Genomic DNA, 21,578 nt, shown 5'->3' with positions numbered 1-21,578 from the left:
GGAGCTGGAGAGGCAAAGCAGCCGGCCAAGAGCGGCATCATATTACTGCAGCTGCTACAGGGGGTGGGCCTGCGGCAGCCTTGCCGGTTTTTCTTGAAAATGAGACTAGCTTATCCCCCCCCTCTGTCCACGTCCTCTTCCTGCTCAGCATACCCCCAAGGATCCTGCGGAATAGTCCCGGGTTCCAGATACTTTCCCGGTTGTCCCGTCGCCTGTGCTGAATGGACCATCAGATCTTGTATAGTCCCAATAATCTTTATTAAGGTTATCTTCACACCCCTTTATTATTTATTACTTTTTTTTCTTATAGGTTTTGTGTTTTTTTTTTTTTTTTTTGTTTTTTTTAAGTATCCAGACCTATCAAACAATTGCCAAAAGGACACCCCCTCTAGTGTGCACAGTAAAAGCCAGTAGGAATGCAGTATGTCACAAGCGTGGTGTGAACAGAGCCTACTTCCGTCTTTTCTGTGTGGGTGGGGATATAAATTATGCGGCCAGCAGGTGGCAGGATCGCTCAGTAATGCTGACTCCTGCTCTTCAAATGATCCCACGGGATACGACTGGTGAGGACGAGGAGGAGGTGAATATTTCTATCTGAGCGGAAAGGTATGTGTTTATCTCTGTATGGGGAGGACGCAGCATGTGACTATCACTGTATGGGGAATATGACTGTATATAACTATATGAGGGGTTGCATGTGGCTATAGCTGTGTATGAAGGGAGGATGTCGCTATAATTGTACGGGAGGGCGCATACTAGTCTTTGAAAAGGCAATTGATATCTTAATCCCAGAAAACCCTTATAAGACCTCATGCATACCTCCTTGCAGTATTTACGGGTAGTAAAAAAGGCACGGACGGTCCGCGTAGTGTCCCTCGCATTTGCGGACCCTGCTCACAGTAATAAGTGTAGGAGCACGGTCCGTAAATGCGAAAAATAGGACGTGTACATGGCTCATTTCTACGACCTGGAAATATACGGGAAAGTGTCCGTGGCCGATAGAACTGAATATGCCGGTATTGCAAGTAAAAACGACGGACGTGACATGTTCTTGGGGCCTAAAGAAGCCGTTCTAGGAAATATAGGATTGAGTGAGCTGAAATATAAAAAATGCCTTTCACGCCATATCTTGGAAGGTACCGGTCCTCCTAACGGAGATCCAGCTGGTGTAGGGAGTCCAAGGTTGGATTGAAATGCAGCCGATTACGTTGCAGAAATTTCTGAATGGAACCTGCAGAAATCGTTGCTGCCGAAAGAACGCAATTAAAATTAATGGAGCTGATTATAGTAGCAAAAATTTCTGCAACAAAATCTGTGGATCCACCCTAAGAGAAGTATGCAAATTAGCTCTCCTCCAGAAGGGCGGAAAATGTCAATCTAGTGCCACCTATAGGTAGCTACCTTTTAATTCAATGTCCGACTGATTAAAGATCTCTGAAACGATTACCAGCCAAACCAGAGACATCCATCCGTCAGTATAGAGTAGGGTTCTGGATGAGGTGCCTTAGACGCAGCTTTTAGAAGGTCGAGGTAATTTGCATATTTCACATCATATGTAACATCTGGACACTATTGACATACCTCAGATTAAAAAAATGAAAAACAATCATAAGAAAAAAAGGAGGTAATAATCTACTCCACAGTTCCCTACCAAGACCAAGCGAAGCATCTGCTGAAGAAAAAGTATGCACCCTGTGAAATTTGGGAACGTGTGCAGAGAAAACCAGGTAGCTGCCTTGCACACTTGAAAAGCAGAAGCCTGATGGCGCACAGCCCAGGTGGCCTCAACTGCCGCTGCAATCCAGAATGGGTTCCCTACTCAACCCGGTAGGCCTCGCAAACCGCCAACCAAATCCAGCGGGTGATAGTAGTCTTAGAGGCCACAACTCTTTTCTAGACCTTCCATAACAACAAACAAGAAATCAGACCTGCGGAAGGAGAAAGTGGGGAATAAGTAGGCCCGCAAGGCACGTACAACATCCGAGTTGTGAAGAAAGCTTGCTTTGGGATGAACTAGGAACAGGCAGAAGGACGGCAAGACGATATCCTATTTATGGTGGAAGGAGCAGACCACTTTGGACTAGTGTATGTAGCACTGCCTTATCCTGATGGAGAGTTAAATACCGGACAGGGCTGTCCGTTCAAAAACCCTTAGGATAGAGGTCACTGCCACGAGGGACACCACCAGCTTTCAGGTGAGGTGACGTAAACAGATCTCCCATAGAGGTTTAAAACTGAGTCGATTGCATAGCGTCCAGAACCAAGATCAAGTCCCGTGTAGGAGTGGTGGACCGATAGGGAGGAACCACGTGAGCAACCCCTTTCAAGGAAGTCATAACATTAGACTTTGACGCAAGTGGTCTGTTGAAGAACACGGAAAATGCAGACACCTGCCCCTTAAGGGAGCTGAGGGCATAACTGCGATCCAGCCGTTTTTGGTGATGCAACAGAATCTTGGATAGAGAAAAAAACAAGGGAGGAAATTCCGATCCTTACACTAGTAGGTCTTCCAAGTGCGATGGTATATGTGGCATCCTAGCCTTCAACATTGTGTGGATCACCCACTCCGAGAGGTCCCGTGCACTTAAAACTGCTGCTTTAATGGCTATGCGATTTAATGATAGCAGATGTAAAATCGGGTGAGAGCAGATTGGGCCGGTGGGGGAATGATCAGGGAACTTTGGCGTACCAACAATGACTTTGTCAATCCGGAGCCACGACGATGGTGGAAACCCTCTCTCTGCCTAGATCCTCCTGAGATACCTGGGATGAAGTAGTAGAATGGGGTATACCTAAATCAAGTTGAATTGGTCCCATGGTACCACTAGAGCGTTGAGTGGGCAAACTTCAACAGCTTGAGATATAAATCCGGAAACCTTGTGCTTGAACCTGGATGCCATCGGTCCACAACTGGAGCAGATCTAGTTGAAAACCTCATGATGGAAAGACCGCTCCCCTACCTAGTTCAACCTGTTTGTGACTGAGGAAATCCACAATCTAATTAGTCAATGGACATCCCAGGGGTTGACAAAGGACAGGAACCTTGAGCTCCCCACACTCCGAGATCAGTAGCAATGGCGAAAGCTACAAGGATATCGGAGTCCCCCCTTGGTGGTTCATGACACTGACTGTCTGGACACGGACTGGTCAGAATGGTCGTCCAATGTTGGAAACAAAGGAAGATCACCTTCAATTCTAGTAGGTTGATAGGGAGGGAGTATTCCTGTTGGGATCACAGACCCTAAGTCATGAGGTTCAGGAGTATCCCCTCCCAACCTTGGAGCCTTGCGTCCATGAAAAGAAGCTGCTATTTCAGTGATAGGAGCTTGCCTGGGGATCAACTGGGGAGGAGAGCCACCAGCTGAAGGACTGGAGGTCGGTTCTATCGATCGATGATCAGCCTTTTGAAGCGGTCAAGTGGAAAACAAGGAAAAGGGGTGGCCTTGATCGAATCTACCATGGTGCCTAGGATTCTCATGCAGAAGTGGAGAGATTCTGTACCCCTTATTGAAGGACTGACAATTTCTCTGGAGGAAGCAATATCCTCGACGACAGAGGTCGAACATCGTACCTAAGAAGGTAATCCTTTGACAAGGGGACAGGGAACACTTGCAGTGGTAGACTATCCAGTCGAATCAAAGTATCCAGAGTGATCTGGAGACTAGTCAGGTGGTCCTTCCTGGAAGGAGATTTTAGCAGAATGTTGTCCAAGTTGGGGACAACTGAAGTGCCCCTCGAGCCAAGAAGCACCATCACCACCGAGAGAATTTTGGTGAAGAGCCGTGGCCAGGCCTAACAAGAGTGGCACTAATTGGTAATGGTGGGGGGGATCCGCGAAGCGCAGGAAGCACTGACGGGATGGGAATATGGGGGCGTCGAGGAACACGTCCTTTGTCAGTGGAAGAAAAAAACACCCCCTGGTTCATGAAGGCGATCACCGATCGGAGGGAATCCATGTGGAAAGGATGGACCTATGATGTAAGAATTCAAACATTGAGATCCAAAATAGGACTGACTGACCCATCCTTTTCTGGAACTACAAAGATATTCTAATGATAACCTCTATATCTGATCTGGAGAAACTGGAATGATTATTCTATGACTCAGAAGAGATTCTATTGCCTGACGGAGGGGGCATGGACTGAAAGAATGGGTTGGGTGGCAGGGTGAAAAACTTGTCTATATTTATTTATTTTTTTACCTGGAGGATACAATGTCCTGAATTCAGACATTTGAGATATGAGAGAGGCAGATAACCTTGTAGCGCAGAATACTGCCCTTCATCCGAGATTTGAGTGGCGACGCACCATCATGCTGAGCTGATCTTAGACAAACCAGCTTTTGGGGTCTGCAGACAGGGGTGTCAGCAGGGAGAGGGTTTAGTCTTTGAGTGCTGGTGAGATTGTCGTCTGGATGCTCATGGAGTGAGAAATCTCCGAAAAGGTTGAAAACGAGATGCCGGTTTCTGAGAGGTTGTGGCACTGCGGACCTTGGTGTGAGGTAGATGAATGCTCTTCCCACCCCTTGCATCTGAAATTATTATATCCAGACTGGTCCCAAACCTACAAAGAGAAGAGCAGTCAAGAACTGCTTTGATGCCTTGTCGGCGGACCAGCGTTTAAGTCCGGTAGATCGGCGGATAGCAACAATAGAAGCGGGGGTGGGGGGGGGGGGCGCAGGCCACAAGGCGTCCTGCATCCAGAGTATGTACGCATCTAAATAGTTGCCTCACACAAGTATTTAGATGCACTAGAGTTCTGATGGTAGAGGTCCACTAACTCCTCTTGAGGTGCTTCAGGGCAAATACTGTGATGGAGTTGACAAACCCATTCAGTGGATTCTCTGCAGTCCCAGTCAGTAGCAAAAATTGGTCTACAGGACAAGCCAGTAGCATCAAAGGAGGACCTAGAAAAGGACTCTTTACTGCGTTCGCCGTGGGAATAGTAGTAGTCTTGGCTAGGTGAGACACAAGAGGAGATCTCTTCTGGAAAGTTATACATACGATCCAACCGAGCGGTAGGAGAGAAGTTCTTGCCAGGGCGTTTGCTCCTCGAATGCGGAGTGAGAAGGAAAGCACTTGTGAGACGGTTTAGGTCCGAGGAAGGAGACAGCCTCTGGTGAGGGGGAAGGCTCCGCGTATGTGACCTGTAAGGTGTGTCGGACCTGTCCAAGACCGGTCACTGTAGATGACTGACGAAATAGGTGATGCAGATAGCGGGTGGGAGCCGGCAGATCGAACCCGTTTTTGGGGCATGCTACTTGAGGAGGACATGGATGGAGAGGGTTAGGAGGTGAACCATGAGGCCCATCATAAACTATAGGTGACATTAGTGAGGTCACAGACGTCCCAGGAAAGGGAATGAGCCCAAACTGGTTTAGCCACCTAAACACTAGACATGGGCAATGCTGGGGATGGCGAATCCACGGATACTTGGCTTAAAGGCCGGCATGCATTGCATAGAGGATTAGACTGAACATGTTAAAATTTTAGTCCGCATGTGGAGCAACCATAATGAGTTCTAATAGTTGCCTCCCGAGAGGAGTTTCTGCTTCTGGCTCCGACTACTGAATATTGTTCACCACATCTGGTGTCCGGAGGCATCTGGAGCAGCTGATCTTTCTGAGGTCCGGGTGTCTAACCCCCATGATCATATACTGATGACCTATCCTGTGCACACGAACGTATTCTGCAGGTGAATTGCGGCCCCATTCATTTCAATGGGCCCATGCACATGACCGTGGTTTCCATGGGCCGTGCATTTCCCAGGAGCCTGGACCGCAAAAAGAACGGACATGTCTTATTACGGCCGTGTTTTGCCGTCGAGGCTCATAGAAATGAATGCACGCGGCCATGTGCACGGCCCGCGATTTGGGGGCGGCCTGCGGGTGACAGTCCGCGGCCGTCCGAGCTGCAAATCACGGCCGTGCACACCACTACGGTCGTGTGCATGATGCCCAAGTATAAAGCTTTCATTTTATTTCCCCTGTATTTACTATCCAGTCCTGGTTTTGGCTGCAAAATCATAATTCTGCAACATATGAATACAGTCTAAGGCCTATGCACGCGTCCGTAATTTTATTTCCTCAATTACGGATCGTAATTGCGGATAAAAATACGGATGCATTCATTTCTATGGGCCACGGACAGCTTCCAGTATATTTACGGGTGTGTGTCCGGGCTGTAGAAATGACCCGCAAAAAATAGGACATGTCCTATTTTTTGCATTTACCGACCGTGCTCCTATATTATATAATGTGAGCACGGACCCGCAAATGCGGATGACAGCCCGCGGCCCGGCCGTGGAGTATTTACTGACCGTGATTACTTCACGGACCTGTGCATGAGGCTTTTTATATGTGTCTCAGGAGATCAGTCATTCTTCTATCCCCCCCTCTTGCAAACCGGGTGCAGAAGGAGCCTCCTTAGAGTGCAGTCACACGCAGCAGATTTTGTTGCAGAAATTTCCGCAACTGAAAAAATCAGTTCCACTCCTCTGAACGTGGTGGTTTATGCAACAAAATGTGCCGCGTGTGACTGCACCCTTATACCCCCTCCCTTCCCCCTCTATGTCCGCAGCAATAGCCCGGCATGCTAAGCCCCTCCTGTTACTAAAGCCCCACATTTCAGACGTCTACAAGTGAAAAATGGAGGTGATCAGGAACTGCAGAAAATCTTGAAGACTGACAAAGCTTTTCTGTTTTGCTTTCATCCATTTCTAGGTTTGGTGTTCCACGTAAGACGCTGTTGTTTCTTAGTCTCGGTTGTACAATGTAATACTTGGGTGTACACACAGGAGTTTTGAGCACGATCACTTAAATTGTCATTTGACTTGTGTGTTATATAGCGGTCTGTATATACTTTATATTGGAAATTTGCTGTGTTAATCCTTGGAGATTTCATTTTTTTTTTTCCTCTTCCTTTCCTTTGTAGCCATGGATGACCCAGAGATGGCAGAACTGGAGAGCATGGTGGTGGATGAACTGGGCATCTCTATGAAAGAACTCCGTGAATTCATAGACCGAGAAGTGGAGAAGAATGAGTTTGTAAAACAGAAGAAAGCCCAGCTACTGGAACTGGAGCAACTGGTGAAGCAGAAGGAGGAAGAGGTGGCCAATGTGGACAATCTGTACGACAATGCTTCAAGGTGATGGAACGAGTCGTCTATTTGAATCTTTATACTCTTTATTAAAGGGTAACTAAACTTTTTTAAAAAACAGCTGACATGTCCTAGTGACATGTCAGAAGTTTTGATCGGTTGGGGATCGAGCGCTGAGACCCGCACCGATCGCTAAAAAGAATCGACCGTAGTGCTCGGGTTAATGCTGCGCCGCTTCATTTCCTAACAGCTTTCCTCAGAGCGGTGTACGGGCTCAATATAAAATTCGTACAGCGCTCGCCCACCTTTTCGAGGAAAGCTGCTCCGAGATGCAGTGGCACAGCTCTCATCCAAGCGCTTCCGACGCTTCTTTTCAACAATCGGTGTGGGTCTCTGTGCTCGAACCCCCACCGATCAAAACTTCTGACATTTAAAGTTTAGTAACCCTTTAAAAAAACGTAGTTTGGCTTCCTTCCGTTCGCAATATTTGCAAAGGATACTGTTCTTCCTATCCATGTCACCCGACCCGGCACCTCTTCCAGTAGCTCCAGGGGTGGGATTCATGACTACGAGGTATGCTCCGTTGAGTAATCTATACCGTCAGAAGATGCACTAGTTCTGGACATATGAAAACCAGTAGAGGATATAGCAAACATAGTAGCAGGAGGAGGAAAGTCCGCAGAGGTAGGACGAATGCCAGGAAATATGGAAAATAAAGCAGAGGCCGATTCATGTAAACAATGTGAATAAAATACCGCCGTCCTGGAAAACACAAGAAGGAAAGAAAGGATAATGGATGTTTAGTAATGTGGGACAGTGCTTGATATGGCGTTTGACCGTTCTTTCTATTTGCAGGGCTCTTGATGATTGCGAGACTTTGGTGAAAACCCTGTATAAAGAAATGGGCATCACGTACAAAGAGAGCAGCTCAGACGACGAATCTTCTAAGCTGGTAGAAGTCATTGAGATTCCGGATGAGGATGATGACGATGTTATGAGTGTGGGATCAGGTCAGTGGAGTTGTCTTTAAAATAGGGAGGATGATTTTAATGGGTTGTCTCATCAAAGACATTGGTTTCGCTCGGCTGATGCCCTATCAGCGGGGGTCAGACGATGGGACTCCTGACAATCACTAGAATTAAGTGACACTTTGTGATCCGCTTATTGTCAAGGGACCCGTCTAACAAGTAGAGATTGTGCAAAGTGGGGAATTCCTTCAAATCAGAAGTTTAAGCATCAGCCAAAGTTGCAAAAATGGCACGATAAAATTTGCAGCCATATGGGTGGTCGCTTTTGTAGTAGCTTTTCCGCAGCCTACGACCAACGGGCACTTTATTACTGTTGCTGAAAAGCTCCTGCCAATGTGACAATGCAACATGGTGGCACGAAGGAAATATCTGAGCATAGCTTCCAGAATAATTAGGGGGGTACCAACTCTTGGGTCTCGCTTGGTGTCATTTTTTTTTTTTCGTTTTACTTTCGTTTAGATATCTGTGAAATGTGAATTTTGTAATTTTTTTTTTCTTTATTAGGTGAAGATGTTAGTAAGACGCCAAAAGAAAAACATCTAGTAAGTACAAAGCAAATTAGGCTGAGCCCATTATACAGATGCAGATAAAACACAGGTGAAGAGTCTGAAGAAAAATGGAGATCAAAATTTAGCTATAGCAATAGCAAATTTTAAAGGGGTGGTCTCATCAATGCAACCCCTTTAAAAACTGCTGCAAAAGGGTTTTTCTCGCCCTGGCAGATTTTAACCCATGTATGACATGGTCACTCATTCATTTCGGTGACGTCCGTGTAAAACGACATTTTACACCAGCAGTAACAGCTGACCTCTGGGTTTACAGCCTGACCGGCAGAAATCAGCTGATCTCAGGGGCCGCTGCATCCTGAAAGAGTGTTGAGGAGTTGGGACAACCCCTTTAAGTGAATTCTAAAAAATAAAACATTGAATGTCCTTTTAGAGGAAACGAATATTAATGTTTTCCAAACTTTTTAGTTAAAAGGCGCAATGGCTGCCATGAAGAAATGCAAGCAAGATGTGCAGAACTTGGTGGACGCAATTCAAAAGAAGTCAGGTATACATCACGACTAGCTGCACCCTAAAATATTTTGGGATTTTTTTTTCTTTGTTATGGCGCTGTAAAATATGTGCTGCACAGGTGTCCCGTGCCACCCTGGAGCGGGTACTCTATCTTTTGGCTTCCCAGGGACTGGGGAACCCCTATGCAGTCCGTGTTAAAAAAATAAATAAATAAATTCTCCCACAATGCCTCATGGAGCCGCGTCAATGAAAAAATAAAAAGTTATGACTGCTGAAATACGGGGAGGCAAAAATGAATGCATTATTAAGGTCCAAACAGACTCGGTCATTAAATGGTTCGATAAGCTGTGTAACTTATTGTTGTGGTATATTTTGCTTTGTTAACTTTTACTTGTGGTTTGGCTGCACAAGTTGGTCTCTGGGTTAGTTCGGCCATAGCGAGCTATGATGTCTTGTCTTTGCGTTACAGACGGACCTCAGACGCGATTTTCCTCTCACCCGTCGTCGCCTACCAGTTCTGTGACGGGGTCCAACCAAGCTGCTGCAGCCAATGATGTAAACAAAGATGGAGACCTTGTTGTAGGTATGCGCATACTGGGAAAGAAGAGGACCAAAACATGGCACAAAGGGATGCTGATCTCCATCCAGATGGTCGGTGAGTTACAGAAATGTGAAAGGTTTTTACAATCTTGTTTTCCTAAAAAAAAAAAAAAGCTGGCGGTAATGCAGTAAGAGATTCCAGGAGAGGCTTGTGCTATTGTGTACAATGCTATATGCGCTGTAGCATGTGCCCCTGATTGGTATACTTTAGGGCAGGGCTACTCCACTATTTTTAGTGAAGGTCTATTTACCTGGGTCTGCCGTCAGGTGAAGGTCCGAACTGAACAGCAACAGCAAGGCTATATTCATACGTCTCGGATTTGCCATAGGCAATTCCAACCTGTGGATCTGCGGCAGAAATATGAGGCTTATAGTGCCACTCATAGCGCCCTTCCTAGATAGTTGCCGCACAGTGCCCCATGTAGACAATGCCACACAATGCCTTTTTTAGATAGTGCCCTACAGTTCCCTCGTAGATAGTGCCACAATGACCCCTGTTGATAGTGCCCCCATTAAGAAATAGTCCCCCCCACTCTAATAAAAAAAACTTGTATTCACCTAGCCCCGTTCTCACAACGAACCGAGCTGCACTGCAGGCCTCCTCAGCCACGTTAGACATGCAGCCTGTGAAACGCAGAGATTGGACCCTTGCGTAGGCCAGCACGATGCAGTGACGTCATCGTGCCGGTTTGCACAGCGATTCTGCCTCAGCGTCTTGTAGGCTGCACGCCTAACATCGCCTGGAGCCTAGTGAATGGTGGAGCAGGGAGCTGATAGCTACCTACTCCGCCATTGTATCTGCGTCCTGAGAATGCAGATACGATTTGAATGTGGCAGTCACCCAGGGCACCGGGCCAAAAAATCTGGGGCTTCGGCGCTGGATGCCTGGTGCTAATGAGGCCACTGGTCCGGACAACTGGAATCCGCAAGCCGTCAGTTGAGGACCCCTGCTTTAGTGCTGTGGACATTTGACGGGTGCCTTAGTCTACCTAGCACGCGTTCTACTGGATCTACATTTTGATTATCCAAATTATTTAGTATCGGGGATATCCAGTATTTAAAACTGGCATGCTCATATAGTTTCTAACAATGGAAGTTGACTTGATAATATAATCCATGCTCTGCTGTGCCATAATGAAAATAGTTTTTGTCCGTTATGGCGGTGCCGTACTAATATATTCTACATGTTTTATATTTGGTCCTCAGCCATTGTGCATGCGTCTGTATCATCATTGTGTGTTAACATGTCGTAATGTGTTCATCTTCTCAGGGACCGGAAAAAAATACAAAGTCAAATTCGACAACAAGGGGAAGAGCCTGCTGTCCGGGAACCATATAGCTTACGACTACCACCCTGCAACTGAAAAACTGTTTGTGGGGAGCAGAGTGGTGGCCAAGTACAAGGACGGGAACCAAGTGTGGCTGTATGCTGGCATTGTAGCTGAACCCCCCAGCAACAAGAATAAGATGAGGTAACCTGTCTTATAGGATTTGGTTATTTATATGTGTGTTGTTGCGAGCGCTGTACTCGGCTATCTCCAGCAGTCCCATAGAGAATGAATGGAGCGACAGCGTGCATGCGTGACCTGCTGCTTCATTTATACAGGGGACTCGGTACCGCCATTCTCTTGATCGGTGGGACCCCCAATCTATGTTCCTTTTATATTATGGGACACTTCACAATTCGGCTAATCAGCACAGAGGCATGCATTTGATAGCGTACAGCAGGTGCTCCCGAATGTCTCCCCATGCAGGCCTTTGGGGGGGGGGGGCCGTTCTGTGAGTGCACCGATCATTTTTGTTTTTATTAAGCCATATAATCGATTCTCTATAATAAAAAAGGGTTTGGTCTCCAAGGCTCTGGTCGCCTGACTAACCTGATTGTGCAGACCTGTCTATCACACAAGTGTGCAGTTTACTTTAAATCAGCAGTTTTCCTATCTGTGGCTCTCCAGCCATTGGAAAACTACAACTCCCAGCATGCCCTGACAACGTTCAGTGAACCAGAGGGCCACGGGTGGAGATCACGGCTATAAATATTCTATTTAAATCTTTGATTCTATGAAATGACAAGACCACTTCTGTTTCTTAGGTATCTGATATTCTTTGATGATGGATATGCCTCTTATGTCACACAGTCAGAACTGTACCCTGTCTGCAGACCACGTGAGTCTTACTATTATAAATCCTGGACACCCTGCGCTCTTCATGTCACAAGAAATCACTTTTTAGAATGCTTCTTATTTAGGATTTCTTTTTTTGGACCTTGTGTTTGAGGCGATCCGAGCTTTGCCCTTAGGACCATGCTACATGATTTGTTAGGTAGATCTCTTTTATTTGGAAACCATGGGACTGTCCAGTTTAACAAATACACAATCGAGATGATGAGACTGCAAAGAGGGGTAATCAAAATTAATGGCAATTTACACTGTTGCACTGACTTGTTTTTTTGTTTTTTTTCGTTCATTTGCTTCATAAGTACAAAACGAAACCACTTTCTGAATAGCCTTCATTTAAAATCTTCTACAATTTTGTTGCCGTAGAGTCTGTGTAACTCCTGTACATAGCTGGCTGTTCTGCTGCTTCTGACATGGATGCGGACAGCACACTGCCTACTTTGGGAGCCTGCTCTCTTGGGTTGGTAGCTTGCCTCCACCCTCTCCCAAAAGCACAGTGTAAAGTCAGGAAGACACAGCAGGGTAGGATTGTATCTAGGGACGGGGGAAAGGATCACACACTGCAGAGATTACAGGGAGAGGCGATCACACAGACTGTATCAGAGTGTAGAGGAAGAGGAGCGCACACATAGATCTGTCAATGTCTATCATAGTTAGAGTCCACCCCCCCTCATCCCTCACGACGGTGATTGACATTGACCAGTATGGCAAACATGGCGGATCCCATGGTATAGTGTCCTTTTGAGCTACGTAGCATGTTTTCTTTGCAAAGTGAACGGTATGAAATTGTGGGTTGTACAATGATTCTTCCGCACGCCTTCTAGTCACCAAAACCTGGGAGGACATTGAAGATGTATCGTGTCGAGACTTCATTCAGGAATACGTCACCGCCTACCCCAATCGCCCAATGGTTCTACTCAAGAGCGGTCAGCTGATCAAGACGGAGTGGGAGGGAACCTGGTGGAAATCCAAGGTGGAGGAAGTCGACGGTAGCCTGGTGAAGATTTTGTTTCTGGTAAGGAAATGTGTTGTTGGCTTCCCCACAATCTTCTCGGACTACTGTGTCTTTATGTTCCTATTTGCCTTTTTTATTTTTTGTATTTTTATTATTTAGTTCTCTTTTTTTTCTTGTTGGTGCATGTTGCTATGCACTTGGTACATAAAAGTTTTTGCTGGTCCTTTACGTCCTATTATATATCCGTCCCGTGACTTATTTGCAGAGGCGGTAAATTACTTATGGGATATGTAACTGTTCATATTGCCTGCTTTTCTCTTCATGAAGGGTCTTATGGCTATTAAACATAGCAGTAATGCAATGCAAACTGGTCCATGAGTTTGGGTGTCTTTGCTAGGAAGTACTGACAAACTTTTTGTTCCATATTGAAATCCATGCGGTAACTAAGCTGAAAACTCTTCTTGAGAGGTGGCCATATGCAGGGCCCTAATAACTAGAAAATCACTCTGGTGCACATAGCCTTCAAATGATCACATTCTGGCGTATGCAGTGAGCTCCCCCTAGTGGTGGTTGCAGGCAGTCAAAACTTTATCATTTTAATCATGACTGAAGGACAGCAGGGGATTTGGATCTCTGTATCACTCTGTTATAAATTATATGTCCACATTCTCTTTATATTTCAGGATGATAAGCGATGTGAGTGGATCTATCGAGGATCCACTCGCCTGGAGCCCATGTTCAGCATGAAGACATCCACGGCTTCTACTCAAGAGAAAAAACAAGCAGGACAACAGAGAACGCGCCCCAACGTGGGTGAGTAAGAGATTTTTGCGGTTTTATTGGACAATTCTTTATTTCTTTTTGTTGTTGGGTATAACCAAAGTTTTCTATTGTTCTCTGTATTCAGGTGCTGTGCGGAGTAGAGGGCCGGTAGTACAGTACACACATGACCTAACCGGGAGTGAGTCTCCATTTAAGCCTATGGAGCCATCCTCTCCTCAGTCAATACCATCACCACAGCTTATCGACACGGAGTAAGTCTGGCTGCTTTTTATAAGTCTGAAAACAAAGCACATACTAGACGTCAGACGTTATTCATGCGCTCATATTATTAAAGGGTAACTAAACTTTTGACGCGTCATAGTGACTTGTCAGAAGTTTTGATCGGTGGGGTCCGAGCACTGAGACCCCCACCGATCGCTAGAATAAAGTGTTTGAAGCGCTCAGGTGAGCTACCGACTGTGAATTGTTACAGATATGAATTTATTAGTACTTTATAACATCTATGTACATTTAGACAAGAATTGGCCAGTTATAATAATCCTATTTTTTTTTCTTATTTCAGCTCTGACAGCCAACAGGCACAGTCTAAGAAGCAAGTGGCCAAGAAAAGTACATCATTCCGTCCTGGATCAGTGGGTTCCGGACAGTCCTCCCCAATACCCATTGAGCTCGCCACTGGAACACGGCCCATTCTTCCAAATCCACCCAACCAGTCCTTCCAGCCTATCCAGACTGTTCAGCCTATCCAGACTGTCCAACCCATCCAGCCTATCCAACCTATACAGACCATTCAGCCCATCCAGAATATTCAGCCCATCCAGAATATTCAGCCCATCCAGAATATTCAGCCCATCCAGAATATTCAGCCCATCCAGAATATTCAGCCCATCCAGAATATTCAGCCCATCCAGAATATTCAGCCCATCCAGAATATTCAGCAAATCCAGACTATTCAGCAAATCCAGAATATTCATCAAATCAAGAATATTCAGCAAATCCAGAATATTCAGCCCATCCAGAATATTCAGCAAATCCAGAATATTCAGCACATCCAGAATATTCAGTCTATTCAAACAATCCAAGCAATTCAGACTTTTCCGACTATTCAGACGTTTCAGACCCTTCAGCCCAATCAAACCATCCAAACCATACAACTAGCACAGCCCAATAGGTGAGTTGTTTTTTTTGCCTTTACTAGCAGACCTCGAATATCGGTCCCCAGCCCAAAATCTGAATGCATTGTATGGTCATTTAAGATTAGCACTGAAGCAAGAAGTAGGGGGCACAACTGATGGGTGTAACACATGACTGCAGGATCAGACTACGTATTGTTTGTTTGTAGTCTGTTACCATGGAGATACACAGGTCTGCATGGGAGCTGTATACACAATTGTGATCAAAATTATTTGCAAAGTTGCACAGGTGTTCATGTCATTTTAAGAACTGGTATAGTAGTTTGTCATAGACATGAATAATCTTGCTTGTATATGTTTTTCCCTCTCTATGTAGGTTTATTACCACTAATACCCCTTTCCAGATTATCCAGACAAATCAAATGCCAACCGAGATATCTTACAGGGCACCTATGGACAAACTCTTCTACCTACCTCATGCCTGCAACTACAACTGCTTGTCGCGTGTCCGGGCCATTTCCCACAGGGGCAAGAACCCCCTGCTGACCCCTCTGCTCTACGATTTCCGGCGTATGACTGCAAGGAGGCGCATCAACCGCAAGACGGGATTCCACGTCATCTACAAAACACCGTGCGGGCTGAGCTTGCGCACCATGCCAGAAATAGAGCGCTTCATATTCGAGTCAAACTGCGACAAACTGTTTTTAGAAATGTTCTGCCTTGACCCCTATGTGTTTGTGGACCGCAAGTTCCAGCCGCAGAAACCCTTTTATTTCATCCCAGATATCACTTATGGCAAGGAGGACGTGCCACTTTCCTGTGTTAATGAGATAGACAGGACACCCCCTCCACAGGTAGATTACAGCAAGGAGCGAATCCCAGGCAGAGGAGTATTTATTAACACCGGCTTGGACTTTCTGGTGGGATGCGACTGCACGGATGGATGTCGGGACAGGTAGGAAGTGTCAACCGTCGCACTACATCTCCAATTTTCCATGTGCTGTGGAAGTCCTTTTACAACTTGCTTTTGCGCTTGTAGTCCTGTTGCTCACTGCAACTTATTCTGGGTTCCCGAACCTATAAGGCTTTATTCACATCACATTTATGGGCTACGTCTGAAGGATATTTTTGACTCGAAAAAAAAATTAATTCAATTGTATCCTGTGACGTACCCGTAGGTGTATGTGACAAGTGACCTCTTGGCATAGGTTTGACAGCTTTGTACAGAGGAGTGTATGACGCTGACCAATCAGTGACCAATCAGCGTCATGCACTTCTCTCCATTCATTTACACAACAGATAGCGATATAGTTATATTACTATGTGCAGCCACATACACAAAGACTAACATTACTGTAGTGTCCTGACAATGAATATACATTACCTCCACATTATCTCGCGAGATTACGTTTGCCTTGCTGGAAATCTCACAGAAAAGATTCAGAAGTGTCAGGATTCTGAATACACATGACGTCCAGGCTGGTGGTGATGTATATTCATTGTCAGGACACTACAGTAATGTTAGGGTTTGTGTATGTGGCTGCACATAGCGATAGAACTATATCGCTATCTGTTGTGTAAATGAATGGGGAGAAGTGTATGACGCTGATTGGTCACTGATTGGTCAGCGTCATACACTCCTCTGTACAACGCCCACTTGGTCTAAAGCAAAAACACGCCCACTTGGGCATTAAGAAAGTCATTAGCATAAATCTAAAATAGGTCACAACTTGGTTTTCTTTGGTTTATGGTAAATGTTAGTGATTACTCATGTATGGAAAAATACAAATCAATGTAAAGATACAATATTTCCCAGGATATAAGCAATTTTTTTTTTTTCTGATTGTTGATAGTGTTTATCGTGTCAGCCCTTTTCTTGTAAAAATGGCGTTGTTACGTCCAAAATTTTATGCTGATTAATTTCTTATGTTTACAGTATATATAGATATAGATAGGCCACCACTAGGGGGAGCCTACTGCACACTTTATATATTGAACTCAACACCAAACAGCAGTAAGCTCCCTCTAGTGGCGGCTTTTCTCAGCCAGAATGTTGTCTTGTAATTGCCTATTTGGAGGATTTATTTTTTTCAGTTACTTATATAGCACCAACATATTACGCAGCGCTGTACAGAGGTCCTCTTTTATTTTTTTATTTTTTTAAACTCTCCCCATTGGGGCTCACAATCTAAATTCCCTATTGATATGCTTTTGGGGTGTGGGAGGAAATCGGAGTACCCGGAAGAAACCCACGCAAACACAGGGAGATGTTGTCCTTGGTTGGATTTGAACCCAGGACCCCAGCGCTGCAAGGCAACAGTGCTAAGCACTGAGCCACTGTTTAAAATGCTCTGTATAAGAAAAACAGAGCTCTGACCGTTATAACGATATATTAAAAGGGTTGTTTCATCGGTAAAAACACTGTCCATATGCCCTATCCGATCATCTACACCTCATAGAGGGGGTGGGCCTATGCTTGGCTTCTCCCCCTCAGAGCCAGAGCTTTATGGGTTCATTTGAACCACGTCTTATCAGCTGCTTCCTGAGGGTCCCTAAAGCCGGATCCGCAGCAATCAGTTGATCAGGGCTCCACCTCTCGGATTAAAGGGGTTATCTGTGATGAGACAACGGACACATGGGCATGTTTTGGTCAGTATTTTGCATCAGTATTGGTGGGGCCAAAACCAGGAGGGGAAACTTCACAGAGTAAAAGTGGAATATAAAGATTTGCACCCATTGATTTTGGCTTACCAATATTCATGCAAAATACTGACGCCATTGTGAGAGCGACCTTAACCCCTTAAAGACACGGCCAATCTCCGTTTTTTTCATTTTCGTTTTTTCGTCCCCACCTTCCAAAAGCCATAACTTTATTCTTTTTTCATCCACGCAGCCGTATCAGGGCTTGTTTTTTGCGGGACAAGTTGTAGTTTTTCATGGCACCATTTGTTCTACCAGATAATGTACTGGGGAACTGAAAAAAAAAATATTTGTGGGATGTCATGGACAGCAATTACACCGGTTTTTTGGGGGTTTTGTATTTACGGCGTCCAGCCTATGGTAAAAACTACACGTTCACTTTATTCTACGGGTTGTTACCATTACGGCGATACCAAATTTATGTTTTCTTTTATGTTAAATAAAGCTATAATGTGATAGTTCTGACTTTTCCGGATGCGGATTTACCAGTTATGTTAACTTTTATTTTTTTAATATTGCTTTAGGGAACAAATGGGAAAAAGGTTGTGTTATTTTTACTTTTAATATATATTTTTTTGTAACATTAAAAATTACACTAATAGTTTTTTTTTCCTTTTTTTATTAGTCCCCCTAGGGCACTTGAACCAGTGATCATTGGATCGCTTGCATGATATATGCAGGGCTCAAAGGAGTACAAAGATGGCAGAACTGGAGGCCTTCATTAGGCCCACAGGCTGCCATGACGACCATCGGCACCCGGCGATCACTGCACGATCGCAGTGAGGATTTCACATGGAGTGGCGGTCGAACTTGTGCTCTTCCGCTCCATTCAATGTCTTTGTGGCCGGCGAAAACAGCCGACCACTGCACTCGACTGTTTCCGTCGGCCCCATAGACATTGTGCGCTGCAGCTGCATTCAATCCAAATCCTACTCAGCGATCATGCAGTGAAGAGGAACGGGGGCTGGGACCTCTGTTCTAGTGATCGATGTGGGGTCCCAATGATCATACACAAATGTGCTTAGTGTGAAAACCCCTTTAAGTCTTGCTTTTGGGGTAGGCTATAGTATTTTGCGTAGCGTTTCATATTACGAAACGTTCTCCGGTGACAGCTGCGCTTGGATGGTAGGTGATGCTTCACTTAGGCCTGGAACAGTTTACATTAAAATATATATTTTGTATTTTAGGTCCAAATGTGCTTGTCATCAGCTGTCAATTGATGCCACTCGCTGCACACCCGGGGCCCAAGCGAACACCGCGGCAGGTTACACTCACAAGAGACTGGAGGAATGTCTTCCTACTGGGTAAGGATTGTGAACCATGCCGGAGGTCACTACCAGTTCACTTCTGTCCTCCCGGATGAGCCGGGGTTAATTCTGGTTGTGGCATTTATCAATTTCAAAGTAAAAGAGGAATTGCCAATTGTCTAGGGTTGTACGATAAAGGTCCTTTAATCCAGGATCTGCTAGTCTGCCACTAATCTCTGGCCTATGGGAATTCTACATGATCTTCTAGTTCTGATGGTGTAGGGCAGCGCTCTCCAGTTGTGCTGAAACTACAACTCCCAGCATGCTCTGGCAGCAATGCACCTCACCCATCACCGGCCTCTTCATATCTCAACGCCCACAGAATCCTCTTACCAGTCATGGCTGTGTTTCATTTATTTATGAAAGGGGTTATGTCGTTTTGGATTACCCCTTCCAAATCCGAGAGCGCCGCTCTTGTGGTCAAGGCCTCAGTAATCATAGATCTGTCCGTGGCGCGGAATTAGATGTTACTAGACTGACTTTTTTCTTTGTTTTTCATGCAGTCGAGATGGTCCCTACAATCAAGCGGGTGTGAGGATAAACTAGGAAACGGCTGTATTCACACTTATGGATGGTCCTTGTCAGGGTTGTATGCTGTGTACCAAATATAGGTACAGATCCCATCGGAGGATCGCATAGAAACCTTTTTTTTTTGGGATCGTATATCAATTCTAGCCAGATATATATATATACACACACACACATACGGCTCTCACATGGACCATTCATATGGAGGCCGGAATGAAGCCCATTTATTGTAGTGGTCTTCTGATGTGTTCATTGGAGGGTTCTAGTGTTAATAGGGTTATTGTTCCCATGTTAATGTTTGTTCTCCATTACAGGGTCTACGAATGCAACAGGAGATGTAAATGTAACCACGTTATGTGCACGAATCGCCTGGTACAGCACGGCCTCCAAGTGCGTCTCCAGCTCTTCAAAACCCAGAACAAGGGCTGGGGGATTCGCTGTCTTGACGATATAGCCAAAGGTTCCTTCGTATGTATATATGCAGGTAGGAAATATAGGCTCACTGTCTGTGTTATATATTCCGCGTCATGGTGTTATACTATGTTGCACTTGATTGCTTGACACCATCTTGGCATTGACCGTCACAGATTAGAGTGGTCATAATGTCGCCATACCAGGAAGGTCTGCTAAGCTGCCGTACGTTTTTTTTTTTTTCGTTTACTCGGTAGACTTATGTCACGTGAATTCTCAATTAACCTGTTGCCGACACATGACGTCTAGGCTGGACTTTGCCGCATCGTGACGCGCATAGACGTCCATGCTGATCGAACGTGTGTGTGCGCGCAATCCGGATCGGGGTAACAATTGTACACAGCTGCAGCCCCGCTCTAATGGCGGAGATAAGAGAAACCTCTCATCTCCGCCGGTATCCCCTTAAATGCCGAGATCAAAGCTGATTGTGTCACGTTGCGATCGAGGACCGTTCTTTGTATGACCAGACAACCCAGGGTCCATTGAAGGACCCCAGGACTGTCTGACCATATTTCCCGTTGTTAGGGCATACTAAGGAATGCCCTAACAACTGCCTGTGTACTATCAGTACATAGATATATGCAAGTACATTATAGTTACAAAATCTAAATATAAAATCCCCCTATGGGATTTACAAAAAAATAAATAAAAAAATTAACAGAGAAAAAATAAACACAAATGCACATTTTTTACAATTACTTAACTTAGAAGCTAGAAGCCCCAAAACATGAAATACTTTATACATGTTTGGTATTGTCACAACCTGCATGATAAATTTGTAGCGTCATTTATGATGATCGGCGTATGCTGTAAAAAAATGTGGACTGCAGCGGAACTGCTTTTTTCTGTATTTTTAACAAAATAAAAATGTTGATAAATTAAACGATAATGTAAAAATTACTAAAAATGTGTTATGCCCAGAGGACGTGCAGGATGACACAGGGATTCACTTGGGCGATATATGAATCCCTGTGTTGTACGCCACCCCGTCATGCCTTGGTGTGTTCCAGAGGTAATCCGGTCAATATGATCTTCTCATGTCTCGTAGGTATATGTGAGAAGATCTTATTGGTGTCTGTGGTCTCGTACCACCACGGATTTACAGAATTGAAGACCTTATGGCTCTTCGTTACTGCTCAGAGTTTTCGGATATTGGAAATCTGACGAAACGATTCTAAGCGCTATGCCATTAATATGAGTGGCCTGTTGCGCAGAATGTAGCATCACTTTTTCAGTAAGGGTCGGTTCACACTGAGTTTTTTTTCGTGCTGATTTTGACACGGACACGTGTAGAGCGTTTTTTTTTGGGGGCCGGTTTTTGCGTTAGATTCAATAGCCACGGGCAAAAAACACTGCTAGAAATGCGAAAAAAATCTCTGAACGGTACCAAAGGGCCATAAGGTCTTTCATTCTTGAAATCAAAGCTGGTCCAAGAATTCTCCAATCACCAACTTTACCAATCTGATCTTCTTGCATGTATCTATGACATCTCAAAAAATAATTTCCACTGGGGTTCCACTTTTAAAGAGGTTTTATCGTAATCCATATTTATCACCTATCCACATGGAGCGATATTGTGCATACTCGGCCTCCACTCCATTCATTTCTTTGGGGCCCACGATCGCTTTCTTCGACAGCCCCCATAGAAATTAATGGAGCGGTGGCAGAGCGTGCGCAGTACCGCTCCATTCATATGGGGGTCACTGAGACTGCAAGGTAAGCACGTTCTAGTGATTGATAGGGGTTCCAGGGGTCAGACCCCCACCAATCAGATATTATG

At 45.1% G+C, this 21,578-nt stretch overlaps 1 protein-coding gene across 3 annotated transcripts in view; it reads left to right on the top strand.

The window, feature by feature from the left end:
- SETDB1 (SET domain bifurcated histone lysine methyltransferase 1) overlaps positions 1–21,578 on the top strand; it is a 42,217-nt gene that overhangs the window by 8,764 nt on the left and 11,875 nt on the right. For 2 of the 3 annotated variants that reach the window (XM_075843744.1, XM_075843747.1), the window contains exons 2-15: positions 6,932–7,145; positions 7,953–8,107; positions 8,630–8,667; positions 9,100–9,178; positions 9,614–9,799; positions 11,015–11,216; positions 11,837–11,910; positions 12,746–12,936; positions 13,560–13,689; positions 13,784–13,910; positions 14,222–14,830; positions 15,169–15,747; positions 18,680–18,796; positions 19,642–19,811. In XM_075843744.1, the coding sequence (XP_075699859.1) occupies positions 6,934–7,145; positions 7,953–8,107; positions 8,630–8,667; positions 9,100–9,178; positions 9,614–9,799; positions 11,015–11,216; positions 11,837–11,910; positions 12,746–12,936; positions 13,560–13,689; positions 13,784–13,910; positions 14,222–14,830; positions 15,169–15,747; positions 18,680–18,796; positions 19,642–19,811 (2,869 nt within the window). In that variant the 5' untranslated portion in view covers positions 6,932–6,933. Of the gene's footprint in view, positions 1–399; positions 607–6,931; positions 7,146–7,952; positions 8,108–8,629; positions 8,668–9,099; positions 9,179–9,613; positions 9,800–11,014; positions 11,217–11,836; positions 11,911–12,745; positions 12,937–13,559; positions 13,690–13,783; positions 13,911–14,221; positions 14,831–15,168; positions 15,748–18,679; positions 18,797–19,641; positions 19,812–21,578 lie in introns of those variants that run through there. The other variant, XM_075843746.1, reaches the window with a different exon arrangement.

The sequence above is a fragment of the Rhinoderma darwinii genome, chromosome 12 (genome assembly GCF_050947455.1).
Source record: "Rhinoderma darwinii isolate aRhiDar2 chromosome 12, aRhiDar2.hap1, whole genome shotgun sequence".
NCBI lineage: Eukaryota > Metazoa > Chordata > Amphibia > Anura > Rhinodermatidae > Rhinoderma > Rhinoderma darwinii.
Note: the sequence above shows the minus strand (reverse complement) of the source record. Positions and strands in the feature narration are given on the sequence as shown.